Below are 16,042 nucleotides of genomic sequence, written 5' to 3'. Positions count from 1 at the left end.
TCCTACAAAACAAATTACCCATACCACATATGGAGACCTTCCAGCTTACAATATTAAGAATAAATATTTAAATGAAATAATTATAATAATAAAAATCGAACTGACAATAATATCTCTCACTTCTTCATATAGTGTGAGGGTGTGACATATGCACTATCACAACGGTAATGTATTAAGTTATGGAGATTGTCCTTGTCCTTCTGTTTTTTCTTTCTATTTTTCCCACATTGACCTGTCATTATGTGTCCTTTTCTACGTATGACTTGATTTGCATTTATTAATTCTTTTTCATTACTTGTATGTAGACCTGGTGAGTTCCTTCTCTCCTTTTTGTGTTTGTCCTGTGTTCCTAGTCTTCTTGAGTGGCATCTTTAAAAGTAGGAAAGATCACAATATGAACGTAATGTTGGAATTCAAGGACAAATTGAAGCAAATATTCATTTATAGAAAGGTGAGTTAGGGATTGGAATAACCTACCAAGGGAGATGTACAATAAATTTCCAATGTCATTGAAATTGTTTAAGAAAAGGCTAGGAAAACAACAGATAGGGAATCTGCCACCTGGGCGACTGCCCTAACTGCAGATTAGTATTGATTGATTGATTGAATTGATTGCCACCTGTATTCATCTTTATCATTTTGTCTTTTCCCTTTTCCTGTATTCATCCTGTTTTCTAATCCACTCCTCACATCAGGACTGAAGGTCTGTCAAGATGGTTGGCCCCTCAATGAATGTTGAAACCACCATCATCATAAGGCTGAGAAGCAGAAAAAAGATCATCGGGTGCTGAGAAAAAATGGATGTAGAAAAACTCGGACTGATGAGGAGAGAGCCAATCTATTTGAAGATGGCAGTGTACAAAGATGTGGAAATTGTGCTTGTCCGTTTATGTTGTGTCCTTTTTTTCCTTCTATTTATCCCTATTCCCTTTCCTATTATGTGTTCCTTTCAATATAATATGCCTTGAGTTACATTTGTTTTATTCTTTCCATTACTGATAATATAGTTAAATTATTTCAGAAGATCTTCAGAAGTTGGTGAACAATATGGATAGAATTTTAGAGAATGAATACAATAACAAAAATAATACTAAAATCAAAATACCAAGAGAAGTAGCTACTTCTATATGATGTCACATGCATGTCAGGAATAACGTGATCTCTCTGGCTCCTTTTAATACCATCTGGTGATCTGCAAGTACTATTATCTATCCAATTAGTGAGAGTGGACTATAATTATAACACAAGGTCTTGTAAAAAGAACATGAACAATAATCACATCCTTATGTAGGTTTAGAATGAGAGAGAGAGAGAGAGAGAGAGAGAGAGAAGAAGAAGGAACGCATTTCATGCAATCTGTGTCATATACTTGCAGTTCAAAAAATAATATAACACGATATATACCTATTCATTTAGTTTATTTAGTGCAAAGTTTTATAATATTGTAGCATTTTTGTTGTTGAACATTTTATATTGTTCATAATAAGCTTATATCTAAAACTACCTAATATTATTCACACACATCAGAAGAAATTAGATTATTAATTACATTCAGTGTAAAAATATTGCTTGCAGTAACCACATTCAAGCAATCTATATTAAATAAATGCATAAGATGGAAACATATAATATGAAAAGCTTTAAATACGATTTTATTGTATTTCAATAACAGGTTAAACAAACAGAAATTTCTTTTAGAAGTAATGAGGAATATCCAATCTTCTAATCAATTCCAACCATGGTTGAAAAAGATACACCATGATGTTCTGTAGAATAATTCGTATGTTTATGATACTTCTATTTTAAGTTTCTAATATAACTGTAACACTTGACAGATCTGTCATCAATGGCCAGGTAAAAACAATACTTTATGATGAAAAATGTTATGTAAATTACTCCAAAATTTACTACATAATGTTTCAAAAAAGAAAGAAACTGTAGGCGGAGGGCATTATATCTTTCAACCAAAATTTTGGATGTGACATGGACAATAATTTAACATGGAGAAAAACATCAATGAAATCTTCAAGGGAATCAACAAACTCTTTGGTTTTAGAAAGAATTTCAAGTTACCGAGAGATTCATTATAAAGTAACAATATCATAGATGGATTAATGTACTTACATGTATCATAAAGGTACTGATACATGGATTGGGACAGCAAGCTTGCAAAGATGTCTTTTTCAAATTACATAAGAGACAAAAGGAATTCTTCAGATATATTACATTATTTTTTTATGCATTATACCTAGGTATATCTTTTAGTGTGAACTTGTTAATAAGAAACAGTCATTAAAATTGAAAGTGATAAACTACTCATGACCATAAAATAGTAAATTCAATAGTGAAATTATTCCTTATTTAAAACAAAACGTCATTCTTCTTCTGGCAATTAAAGGCTGCCTTAAGTGACAAAGCTTAAAATGCATATACATTCTTCGTCTTTCTCAGAAATGTTTCCACAGTGTGATGTGCCCGCTTTCTTGGTTTCGTTTCTCCACTTCGCATGATCACATGCCGGGTTGGAGTGTAGACCTACAGTCTTCAGGTTTGATGATCGCTGATGAAGAGAATGTATATTGTTCTCAAAAAAATGTTTGATGAATAAATAGTTTCAATAATGAAAAGTGAAGTGGTATTGGCGTGGTCCTAAGTTTGGCCGGTTCGCAAGAAAGAAAGAAAGAAAGAAATGAAAATTGTATTGACAATGTGGATTCAACCATAATACTATTTTAAATAGTTTTTAATAGGGTATAGAGGCAGCGTTGCTTTGGTCTTTCTGCTGATCGTCTTCCCGCAAGTTCCATTGTCAAACCTCTTCCTGCAACAAATGTGCTGCTTGCTTGAAGCACATATCCGTACCATCACAGCCGGCTTTCCCTCATCTTGTCTATGACGGGTGCAATTCCATGTCCACAACGGATGTCATCATTAATGACATGATCATGGAGTGTCAGGCCCAATGTCCAACGAGACATTTTGGTTTCCATAACGGCAAGGTGATCTTCTTCCTTTGTTGCAGGCCAACACTTGCACCATGTAGTGCAAATGGACGGATGACAGTCCGATTTAACCTCTCAGGAATGATTTTTTTAACACAGCACACCAGTCATAGACTGCCAATTCAGCCATGCATTACTGACACGCTTGGCTGTTTCAGTACTGGGGGTCCTATTGGCAGTGATAGTGGAACCAAGATATTTGAAGACATATACATTAAATAATATATATGAAGGAAAATAATCTGGAAATTATTACAATAATCATGGTTTTAAATGAGATTATTTTTATAATTCGTATATTGCCATTAGCATTTAAGAGAGTCTTTGGTATGTTCAGTGATTCTTTCACTGTTGATAAACATACTTCCTTTTAAGGAAGGATATCTTTTTTCAGTAACAGAACTATATAAAAAATAAGCTTAGTTTCAAAATATTATGTAACAAATCCAATTCTATATGCAATATCGTTTCAAAATAAAATGTTTTATAATGTTTTCTTAACAAGAAGTTCATTGTAATTTATTAGCTCTATTAGTTGATTAGATTTTCATGCATAACACGAAAAAGCAACTAAAATAACATAAAGGCTCAGCAATTAAGATTAACACATAATAGAAGTATCAAGAGCAGTATTGAAAGAGAAATGTCAGTGCATTCTGGCAGCAGCTAGATTATTAGTGAAGTCTCAGATTAATGGGAATTACTCTGAAGGAAATGTTACCACACCCAGGAAACTGGAGATGGTTTAGGATGATGACTCTGAAGCAAATGTATCCTTGTTCGGTGGGTACCACCCATATTCATCTGAGGTGGTACTGTACATTAGATCCTTTTCAGGCTGCTTTTGAGAGCCGTACCCTGTGAACCAATCTGTAAAAAAAAAAATCATTATTTATATTTAAGCACAGTATGTGATCTGTAGATAAGCTCACTGGACAAAAAAATTAGTCACCCTATTGCATACACACAGATGGATCGTTAAGCCTGTACGGAAGGTGCAGCAAATGAGACCCGTGCTCAAACACATCTGTACTGCCTCTAGATGAGCATAAGGCAGTAGCGATCAGTGAGACACTGATGTTTCTAGCATACATGGGTAGATGTAAGGATGTGACAGAGTGGCAAAAAAGGACAATCGTATTTGGTTGTGCCCATGGCTATACAGTGCGTGAAGTTGCTGGATTTGTTGGTGTTTCGCAGTGCACTGTTCAATGTGTCTACAAGCAGTGATGTACACATGGCCCGAAACACGTCAGAATTGTGTTAGCGGGAGAACAATGCGACAGGAAATGCATGCAATGAACATTTTGAGTTTGTCACCTCACAAGAGGTTATTGCTCACATAAGCACATAACGCTGCGTGTCTTCAATGGGCTAGAAATCATCGAACGTGGACAGTAGCTGACTGGCGGAATGTAATGTGGTCCGAGGAATCACATTTTTGCCTGTATCCAATGATGCACGTCGTCGAGCGCACTGAAGGCCAAATGAAGCACTTCATCCTGGATGTGTGCAAGGTCAGGTTCAAGCCAGAGGTTGGTCTGTGAAGTTTTAGGGGCGTTTTGCGTATCACGGATTGGGCCCGCTAATTGAGGTGACCACTAACATGGCCAAGCATGATTATTTAAACATTCTGGATGATCAGGTTTTGCCTTTCAGTCAACATCTGCATGATAAGTATGTTACTGATACCCTGATTTTTCAAGATGACAATAGCAAAGTTCATCGGGCTGGACACTTATGTGACTGGGTGTATGAATACTACCCCACCCAATTAAATCTCGATTGGCCTGCAAAATCCCTTGACTTGAACCCCATTGAAAATGTGTGGCACATGTTGGAACAGCGACTAAAACGCTGACATCAGCACGCCTGCAATTTGGTGGAAATGCGCAATCAAATCCTCAGCGAGTGGCTTAACCTGGATGCGACATACCTGCACAACCTTGTGGACTCACTTCCTAACCTAATACAGGGGATTATCAAGTCCAGAGGCGGAGTTCACAGTATTATATGATGCTTGTAATGATTTCCCCAGGGGTGACTAATTTTTTTTGTCCGGTGAGTTTATGATGATTGCAGAGTTTGATCTACGAGTAATAAAAAATTAGATTACATAAATTACAATGCTGGTAAACAAAACACGACAAACAAGAGAGGTTAATGTAGAATATAAAAATACAATGGACAGACAAGTCCACGATTAACTGGCAAATGTTCCCATAGATTCCTATCTTACCACAGATAGCAGTAGGAATTGAATGCCTCGGTTTCATACAAGCACCCAGGGGCAAGAGAGAACCAGGTTGCTCACTACTCCTAGAACTGCATACTTCTAAGATGAAATTTAACCCAGTCAAGTAAAAATTCTTCACTGGGGCGGGGCAGTGTACCAAAAGGAAGCACATGAGCCCCACGATCAAATTTCAAACAGAAGCATGCAAGCTTGTAGCAATATTATGCTCAGCATGTCTTTATTCTCATAATATATGTACCTCCCGAAGTACATGAATAATATTCCTGGACTGTAAATCGTGACATTTCATGAACATTATACAAGTGTACCACAATACTTGGCATTTTTGCTGTGGTGTTAGTATATCGGACAATATTTCTCGGTATCCATCATGTGCTAGCCCTTTGCGGAGATGTATGGAATTTGAGTTTCTACATTCTCCACCAGAGAGCACTTCACTAAGTATGTCAAGCTTTCACATTTAGATGAACTCTAATATCACCATCATAGCCATAGATTGACCTTTTTCTTTAAAAGTGGAATCTAGAATCTGAATCACATCTATATCTATCTAGGTGTTCTGCCTTATGGCAGGTCTTGTCATGGGATGAACCTCTTCCACTGTTGCCTGTCCTGCGCCAAGTTTTTCATGTCCGAATATTTATTTCCTTGGATATTGTCCAACATTTGATATTTTTTCCTTCTTCTTCCTCGTTTGCCTTTCACCATTCCTTCTATTCCTTCTTTCAGTAAACAGTCCCTCCTCAAACAATGTCCGATCCAGTTCATTTTTCTCCTTCTAATGGTGTGTAACATACTTCGTTCTTCTCCAACTCTTCGTAATACCTCCTCATTCCTTACCCGGTCTTCCCATTTCACTCGTTCTATTCTCCTCCATACCCACATCTCTAGGGCCTCCAATCTTCTCTCATCTTTCTTTCTCAATGTCCAAGTCTCTGCGCCATACAGCGCTATGCTCCAAATGTAACACTTAGCAAGTCTTTTCCTCAAATCTTTGTTTAGTGGTCCACAAAATAATTTTGATTTTTTCCTAAAGCCTTCTTTTGCTATGGCAATTCTTTTCTTAATTTCTGTTGTACAATACATATCATCTCTGATCATACTTCCCAAATACTTGAAATTACTGACTTGCTCTATTTTTTCTGCTCCTATACTAATATGACAACTTCTACCTTTTCCTCCAATTATCATACTTTTGGTCTTCTTCTTATTAATTCTCATTCCATATTCTTCTAGTTTCATGATGAGTTTATCTAACATTTGTATCATTTCACGTTCGCTTTCTCCCATCACAACCATATCATCTGCAAATCTTATACATTCTACTCTCCTACCTCCAACACAAACTCCACTATTTCCATTAAAACTTTCATTGATTATTTCTTCGAGATAGATGTTGAACAGTGTCGGTGATAAAGAGCAGCCCTGTCTTACACCTCTTCCTAATTCAATTTCTTCACTCAACTCATCTCCTATTCTCACTCTTGCTCTCTGGTTTAAATACAAATTCTTATTAGCCTTCTATCCCTCCAATCAACTCCATGTTTCTTCAGGATTGTCATCAATTTGTCCCATCTGACACAGTCAAAAGCCTTCTCAAGGTCAATAAATACAGCATAAACCTTCCTGTTTTTCTCTATGTACCTCTCTCCTATCACCCTCAGAAGTCCAATGGCATCTCTTGTTCCAACTCCTCTCCTGAAACCAAACTGTTCTTCACCTATAAAGTTATTCAGCTTTCCATATATCCTTCTGTTGAGCGTCCGCAGTAAGACTTTGGCTGCATGTGAAATTAGACTCAATGTCCTATGTTCTTCACATTTTTTGCTATTCTTTTTCTTTTCCATAGGGATTAAGATGATTTCACTAAAGTCCTTTGGCCATTTTCCTGTCATGTATATTTGATTACATAATCCAATCAACTCCTTTCTTCCTTCATTGTTTAACGCTTTTAACAGTTCAACAGGAATCTCATCTATTCCCACTGCTTTTCTATTTTTCATCTTGTTCAGTGATGCTTCGATCTCTCTTCTCAGTATGGTTTCCCCTTTATCATCCTCTTTAACCATATATTCCTCCTCTAATTCAAGTTCTTCATTTGGTCGATTGTCCCGATCATATAGCCATTCTATGTATTCTTCCCATCTTTTCATTATTTCTTGGGGTTCGTATATCATTGTGCCATCTGTAGCCTCTATTTCCTTATTGCTGTTGTTCCTTCTCTTTTCTCTGAATACTATATTTGTTGCTTCTTTGTACATCAAGTCATATTTCCCTTCTTTCTCCAGTTGCTCTATATCATCACACTTTTCTGTCAACCATTTCTTCTTTGCTTTTTCTGTTTCTCTTCTTAATTCATTATTTAACTTCCTGTAGTTACGCTTTCCTTCTTCTGTATTTACTGTTTTCCATTTCCTGCGTTCCTCCATTTTACTTATCATTTCTGATGTTATCCATTCCTTCTTTGCCCTTTTCCTCTCCTTGACTCCAAGCGTTCTCTTAGCTGCTTCTTTTATCCCATTTTTAAAAGTTCCCCATCTCTTTTCTACATTTTCTGTTTCATTTCCTAATGTATTACTGTTACAATACTCATCCTCTAGTTCTCTACACTTGTCTTTATTTTTCAGTTTCTCAATATTAATTTCTTCTCTCTTCTTTCCTTTCCATACTATTTTCAATTTAATCATTACCTCTGCTACAACTAATATATGGTCAGAATAAATGTCTGCTCCTGGGTAACATTTAGCATTCTTTAGGCAGTTTCTGTACCGTTGTTGTATCACTTTTTTTTAAAGATAAGATAAGATAACTCTTTATTGCCCACCCTAGTTTACACCATCGGTTACAGGCAATAAAGACTATGAAATACACATAAACCAAAACCAAACAAAACAATATAAACTAACATACTATTATATCATGTAAAACTCTTACTATCTACACTAAAACTATTTACTATCTACTTTAATTTAGTGGTGCCCGTGTCGGCGGAATCCAGCCTTGCACTGCACCACCTTTTCTAAAACTATTGAGATGCCTCTGATATGCGAGGAACACCAACCGCATGATAGGGCATCCCCTACCTTAATTCTAATGAACTAACACATATTCTACTATCTATAGCTAACTAAACAAAAAGAGAAAGAAACATTGGCTGCACGCGGAATACCCTAGTAACGAGAGAACCTTCCCACCCAGCACCGCTATCAGCCACTCCTCCCGGGTTAGATATTACCCCCACCTATAACTCGTACTTCTCTCCTCTTTTACGTGGCGAATCGTAGAGGCGGTTACCAGTCCATCATACGATCCGTCACGCATTTATCTACTGCTCCGCCTATAACCGGCTCGTCTTATTTCATTCCTACCACCATCTTGATTCACTTGTTATTCTGTGAGCGGACATGCTTCATCTTTCACCTTGGGATGGGACTGTACCATCCCACCCGTCTGGCTCTTATACCCCTCCCCCCCCTCCATTGTTGTATCATTATATAATCAATTTGATATTTCTTGTCATCTAATCGAGATATCCAAGTATACCTTCTCCTTTTGTGGTTGTCAAACAAAGTGTTTCCAACCACCATGCAATTTTCATTACAAAATTCAATCAACCTTTCTCCCCTCTCATTTCTGTCTCCCAATCCAAATTTACCAATGGTCATACCATCTGATCCTTCACCAACAACCGCATTCCAATCACCCATTACAACAATACATGCATTCTTTTCCTCTTTTTCAATGAGTTGATCTATCTTCTCATAACACTCTTCTACCTCTTCATCAGAATGATTACAGGTCGGCATATAAACTTGAATGATCACTAAGTCTTTTCTTTTCCCTTTCAGTCTTATCATCATAATCCTTCCATTGATATATTCAACCTTCATAACTTTGTTCTTCAGTCGTTTTCCAATCAGTATTCCCACTCCATGCAATCCATTTTTATCTTCACCCGAATAGTGCATTCGGAAGTCACATGGACGTTTGAAAATATCATCTGCATTTGCTGCTATTCAAACCACGGCTGCCTTGGTGAAGAGTCTGTGATCCACTTGATTATCACACCACACATTTCAAATATAAATCCCGACGTGTTGGCAACTGTAGTGATAGGAAGGCGATTTCATAAGCAACTAACTTCTGAACAATCCAGACAGATTTTAAAAATTATTTTATCAAGAATATAATCCTCCAATCGGCAGTTATCTAAATGAAGAAACTAATAATAATAATAATAATAATAATAATAATAATAATAATAATAATAATAATAATAATAATGTTATCCCGTGTGGGGATTTACCGGTTACCTCCATCGGGCGCGTCCCGTTGGAATTGGGGAAGCTCTCTGGCTCTGCCACCAGCAGAGTCAGAGGGTAGTAGGGAAATAAAACACCACCGTGAAAAAAAAAAAAAAAAAAACTGGTCCCTTGCCAGGGTTACGGCGAAGACTGGTAAATGACCAGAAGCCAGAAAACATCTTGAGGCAACCTCTAGGGCTAACACCCCTAGTTGTAAAAGGATGGGTACCCGTCCAAAGCAAAGTCAAGTCAAAAAGCATGATGGCACAACATTTCAAGAAACATACCCCACGGGGTAAATCTTCGGATAAATCCCTCGTCGTGAACGCCACGGCGCACTAGTCTCGTTCGGATTCTGGGGGAGACTCGACATCATGCAAGAGACGAGTCGGAGCGTCCCGGTGTACCCTGAAGAGTCAAAAACTCAGGCCAAAATCTAATACCTTTCTAGCAACTTTCAACATAAATTCACTTACACAAACTGGCAAGCTGAAAACCCTCACCAAAGCTCTTCGCGAAAATCAGATATCCATAATGGCCCTACAGGAAACAAGGTACCCAGATGAAGAGATTTTTGAATCCGAAGGCTACCGATTTTTCAAGAGCAAAGCGCAAAAAGGAATCCTCAATGGAGCGCTGATGCTTGGAACCGCGTTTGCTGTTAGAACCAAGATCCTTAAATCGGTTGCAAATTTCGAACCTCTGAATGACAGATTGTCTATACTCACAATTAAATGCGCGAACAAAACCTACGCCCTAGTTAACGCACATGCTCCTACAAACGATAAGAACAAGTCTGATCCAGACGAAGTTGATAATTTCTGGGACCTACTGGATGAAAAATTAAACAAAATCCCCAAACACCATGTCAAGCTTCTTTTGGGTGACTTCAATGCCCAACTAGGTCCTGAACATAAGTACAAGAAAGTTATAGGAAATTACCCTGCTCACAAAAGATCCAATCCCAATGGCAAAAGACTGGTGTCCATTTGCGAAAATCACAACCTGCAGGTCATGTCGACCCACTTTCGCAATCTACCCAGAAAGCAAATGATTTGGCGTTCTCCCGTCCAAGCTCTCGGAGAGTTCCAAATTGATCATGTTGCAATCTCCAGGAGAAACAGCCCTGAGATTATGAATGTCAAGGTAAAGAAAGGCATCAATGTGGCCTCAGATCATTATGTCTCTTATCAAATTCAAACCAATTCCCGCAAACACAAGGAAGACAACCAAACAGATCACACGCTTCGACAATGATAAACTTCGGCAAAGGGTCGAGGAGTTCCAGGAGAAGGCTAGACCAAATGACTGTGACTTTAACAACGCCAAAAGTCTCCTTGTTGAGGCCGCCAAAGACGTTGCAGAAATCAAGAGAAGCAAAAAGCATGCCTGGTGGAATAGTACCTGCGAATCAGTCCTCCAAGAAAGACTCAATGCGTGGAAACAGTACTACTCTACGAAATCAGAAAATGATTGGGAAACCTACAAAACCCAACGTGCCCAAGCAGCTAGGGTGTTCAGAACTGAGAAACGTAAATACGAACAATCTCTCATTGAAAAGATAGAACAAAACTTTAGGAAGAATGAAAGCAGAGAGTACTACAGAGCCTTCAAACGCAAACTCACTGGCTATAAACCACCATCTCTATGCTTTGAGCGAAAGGACGGCACACTGGTGACGTCAAATGAAGAAAATTGCAGCATTCTGGCAGATTACTTCAAGAATTTACTTAATTGCTCTAAACCGCAAAGCACCATTGAGACCAAGGAACCCTTACTCAAGTACCCAGATTCCAGACCACCCGACAGAGATGAAATCAAGCGCCACATTGCCCGTCTCAAAAATAACAAAGCGCCGGTGGAAGACTCAGTAGTAGCAGAACTATGGAAATATGCCCCAGAGGAATCACTTGATATCTTCCAAAAGAAAACAGAAGAAATTTGGAACAAGGAGACCCTACCCGAAGATTGGAAAATAGCTTTGATCCATCCACTACACAAAAACGGCAGCATGAAGAACATCAACAACTACCCGTGACTTACAAAATTCTATCACTTGCCATCCTGGAGCGTTTGGAAGCACAAGTCGAACATCAAATAGGTGAATACCAAGGAGGGTTCAGAAGAAGTCCTGCTAAACATCTTAAATGAATTTGGAGTTGATTTGAAATTGCTGGCATTAATTAGAGCCACCCTGACCGATACAAAAAAAAAAAAAGGTGAAGTTCCACGGATGTCTCTTGAATTTTTTGACATCAAAACAGGAGTCCGACAAGGTGATGGGCTATCCCCGATACTCTTCAACTGTGTTCTTGAAAAGATCATCAGGGGATCGCAACAGACTGCTTAGCATTTGCCGATGATATTGCTGTTCTCTCAAACGACATAGAAACCGCTAGAGCTCAAGTTGAAATTTTAAAGGAAATTGCCGAACAAACTGGTTTGCAGATATCGTTTGAGAAAACAGAAGTAATGACTAACATCAAAGAGGCTCCACCAAAACTCCATACAAAATACGGGGACATCACCCGAGTAGACAAATTCAAATACCTGGGTGAGATCATCATGAAAAATGGACTGGACAAAGAAAAACTTCAGGAGCGAGTACGCAAACTGGAAATAGCCTACCAAACATCCCGCACAATCTACAACAAAAAATGCCTTTCCCAAAACACCAAGATACGTCACTATGAAACAGTTCTGAAGCCAGTAGTTCTATATGCAGCCGAAACCCTGTCTCTAAATGCCAACAAAGGACTCCTTGAAGAACTGGAGAAAAGAGAACGCAAAATTGTGAGAGGAATCTTGGGATCAAAGTACAGAAATGGAATCCATCAAAAGAGATCTAACAAGGAAGTCTACAGCAAAATAGAGAAAATTACCGACACAATTAGAAAAAGACGGGCACGATTTTACGGTCATCTGAAAAGAATGGACGGAAGGAAGTTAACTAAAGAAATCTTTCACTTTTTTGATTCAAACCCCAAAACCACAATTCCCTGGTTTAGAAATACCAAAGAAGACCTGCAATTGCTACATATCTCAGCTGAAGACGCCCTTAACAGAGATCTCTTCCGCAAGAAAATATTGACGAACGGGGTAAACCGAGACGAGCAACCGAAGAGAAGACACGGTGCCTCTTGGACAGAGGAGCGTAAGCAGGCCCACTCACAAAGAATGAGGGAAATTTGGGCTCTAAAGGCCAAGTTCAGTGTCAAATGCAACAAGACTTAACGTGGTCCTTGATGGCCCCAGCGAATTATTTATATATATATATATATACAATAATGTTATTTGCTTTACATCCCACTAACTAATTTTACAGCCTTCGGAGACACCGATGTGCCGGAATTTAGTCTCGCAGGAGTTCTTTTACGTGCCAGTAAATCTACCGACACGAGGCTGTCGTATTTATCTTCAAATACCACCGGACTGAGCCAGGATCGAACCTGCTAAGTTGGGGTTAGAAGGCCAGCGCCTTAACCGTCTGAGTCAGTCAGCCCGGCAAATGAAGAAACTTACAAAAAGGAAAAACCTTCAGAGGGATCCAACTCTGTTAGTGATTCCCAACTGACGTCTCCAAACGGTAATAATAATAATCGTGTGGCCTCAGCTACCGTGTGCAGACATTTCGATTTGACGCCATCTGGCTGTCTGCTCGTCAATTTCGACGTTCCGTTTTACTCTAGGTCCGCTAGATGGCATCAAAGTAAACCGGATCTTTCTTGGGCGTCTATGGCTGACATTTAATTAATTTTGTCAGGTAAATACCAAATGTATCACCAGAGATCTTTTACATGCTGACATCGTACGACATGGAGTGTCGAATGGACTTTTTTCCGCCCTTCAAAAATCCAACTACCTCTGCCGGGTTTGAACCCGCTATCTTGGGATTCGGAAGCCGACACTCTACCACGGATCCACAGAGGCAGCTTCTCCAAAGGGTACTGTGCCATTACACTATTCCAGAAGTGAAAATTCAATCAAACCAGAGTAAACACGATTATCCACAGCGAAATTAAGCAGAATGAATAACTTCATAGTATATCACAGGAGTTCAGATAAACACAATTTTGAAATGTATATAATCATGATGGCAGTGAAAAAAGACAAAAACAGGGGATTTGGATTGTTAAAAGAGCCAACACTGTAGAAAACTGACAAAATGGCTGACAAGCTTAGCGAGCTGACGTGTCGCAGATAAGAAGCGAACTAATCATATAAAAAATATCAAGAAAAGAAGAAAAAGAGAATTTGATAAGCACATATTAGCTACGACAATACGTTGATATAACGCAAGATATAGTATTATATAATCATAACTCGTTACTTCCATGCTAGATGCTTAACAAGACTTGGAAACCAGCCAGCCTAAAGACACCAAGAAAATTGTATCAATCAGAGAAGGAATAAGCAGAAATAACGCAATATCATCACTGGCAATTTTATAAAACAAACCCATACAACATACAATTTGAGATTATTGCAGACATTTTGGAGGTGTGATAAGAAATAGAGATCAAGCAAAGAAGTTAAAAAAAAAAAAAGAATGGTTAAATTATTAGAAATCTTTGCTATAATCTACATACATCTCATGTATGTTATATGTTATGTTGATTAAGATAAGATGATGGCTCTATAAGAAGCTGGGCAACAAACTACCTGGAATAACCTGAGCTGAATTGCGAGGGACCAACACCACAGATGACGTCTGCATACCCAGCCACGCAGCACGACTATTGACCCCAGCAGCGGAGAATGAACAAAACATAAATCATTCCAAAAGGGAAGGAAAAAGAGAAGTTTCTTAAATAAAAAATAAGCAGTTTGGTAGATGTCAGAGGTGCCAACCTTTGAAGTGGATTATCAGTAATTGCCCTCCGCCCCCGAGAAGAATTTTGAGTCAAGTCCAAAGCATGCTCCTTCCTTGTCGATAATGACACCCCCTTTGCCCTTCCTTCTAGCAATCTATTCGAAAGTATACCATATTACACAATAACATTTGCACACAACCTGTCAGTTCTGTGATAAAACATTAATTGTAGCTTGTTTCTCACGCAGCAGCTGCTTTTCAGTGTAATTTTTCTTGAAGCATCCTTCCCACTGTGATGGCATTTTCGTCCTCTGAACCATAAGCGATTCCAGTGCTAATGTGCTTAATGTACGCCTTACTTCTTTCCAGGTACACTTAACGCAGCAAATACGACATTACTGAAGGATTTATAGTGGAGAAGGGCAGCGCCTAAGATACTTCATTCACAATGAATTTTACAGCGCTTGTGGGTAGCAAAGGAAGTCACGATCGAATAAGTATCGTTGCCAACTCACAAGCATTGAAACGAGGACGATTTAGGAGAAAGACTCGAAAGTATTGAAAATTTTTCCTTTTATTTTTACCGTTCAAAATTATTTTTTCGTGATGTCTGCTTTTCCGTAATAATTTCCCCTTTGACTGTAATTCTGTAATCGTGAGGCGAAATCCATAATTATTACGGACAATCCGTAATAGTTGGCACCTCTGAGATGTTATTTTGAGTAGATCATTTGTAGTCAAAGTGTTGAGACTGTGTCGTTATAATCTTCAAAACAACCTGTTTTATGTTAAGATTCTCAAAAGTGATGTCTGTATATATTGATATAAAAGGGAATATGTGGTCAGAGTAATGCATTATCCAAATGTTATGCCATAGCAGATATTAAGTTCTTATAGGAACATGTTGTACAGATTTCAAGTGATAGGTTGGTATGCACATAGGTGATATATTTATATAATACAAGTAGGTGATACGTTGCTATTATAAGGTAGAATGTCATGAGATATGAAAATATTAGCAGACAGAATGAATGTTGTTATAATTTAAGATGATGTTGATCAGATGTTGGGAATACATGAGAATAAGACTACGTGTGCATCTATAGATGTTATTATGTGAAGAGTTCAGAATAACAAGAAGAGATACTAGTTGAAATGAATAATGAAGGAGATACAGAGTTGTTATATGAAAGAAATAAAAGATGAATTGAATGGAAGTACGTGCTACGACAAAATGAAAGAAATGGAGTATTAGAAGTGAGAAATGACAGGATTGACGCAAACTAGGGTCATATGTGCTGATGATTGAGTGACATAGTATTTTGTCAAGAATCCATATATAATTGTGATGTATTTTAACCTTCGTGGAATATTATGCTAGGAATTGGTCATCAAAAGATATCCCTATAAGAACGAGTATTCATTACACTTGGACTTGTTAACGTAGAACATCTTCTGAAAAGTTGCATTCTTTTAACTTGATGATGGCATACTTAGATTAACATGAAGGATTTATTGCTACTGTACATAAGAATTAATGTTTCCTGAATATTTTAATTGATTCTCGCGAGAACACATAGTTATATTTAAACTCATTTAAGGTAGTGAATACCATGCTAGACTTAATGATTACTTAATAATTACTTTAGTGTATATAGGAAAGTTA

At 38.0% G+C, this 16,042-nt stretch overlaps 1 protein-coding gene across 2 annotated transcripts in view; it reads right to left on the bottom strand.

Annotated features, from left to right (window-relative positions):
* Window positions 1-1,399: 1,399 nt before the first annotated feature.
* The window catches only part of LOC136857264 (uncharacterized), a 64,340-nt gene continuing 49,697 nt past the window's right edge, over window positions 1,400-16,042 (bottom strand). For both annotated transcript variants that reach the window (XM_067135772.2, XM_067135773.2), the window contains one exon: window positions 1,400-3,872. In XM_067135772.2, coding sequence (XP_066991873.1) covers window positions 3,748-3,872 — 125 coding nt within the window. In that variant the 3' untranslated portion in view covers window positions 1,400-3,747. The remainder of the gene's footprint in view (window positions 3,873-16,042) is intronic.

This window comes from Anabrus simplex, chromosome 1 (genome assembly GCF_040414725.1).
Source record: "Anabrus simplex isolate iqAnaSimp1 chromosome 1, ASM4041472v1, whole genome shotgun sequence".
NCBI lineage: Eukaryota > Metazoa > Arthropoda > Insecta > Orthoptera > Tettigoniidae > Anabrus > Anabrus simplex.
Note: the sequence above shows the minus strand (reverse complement) of the source record. Positions and strands in the feature narration are given on the sequence as shown.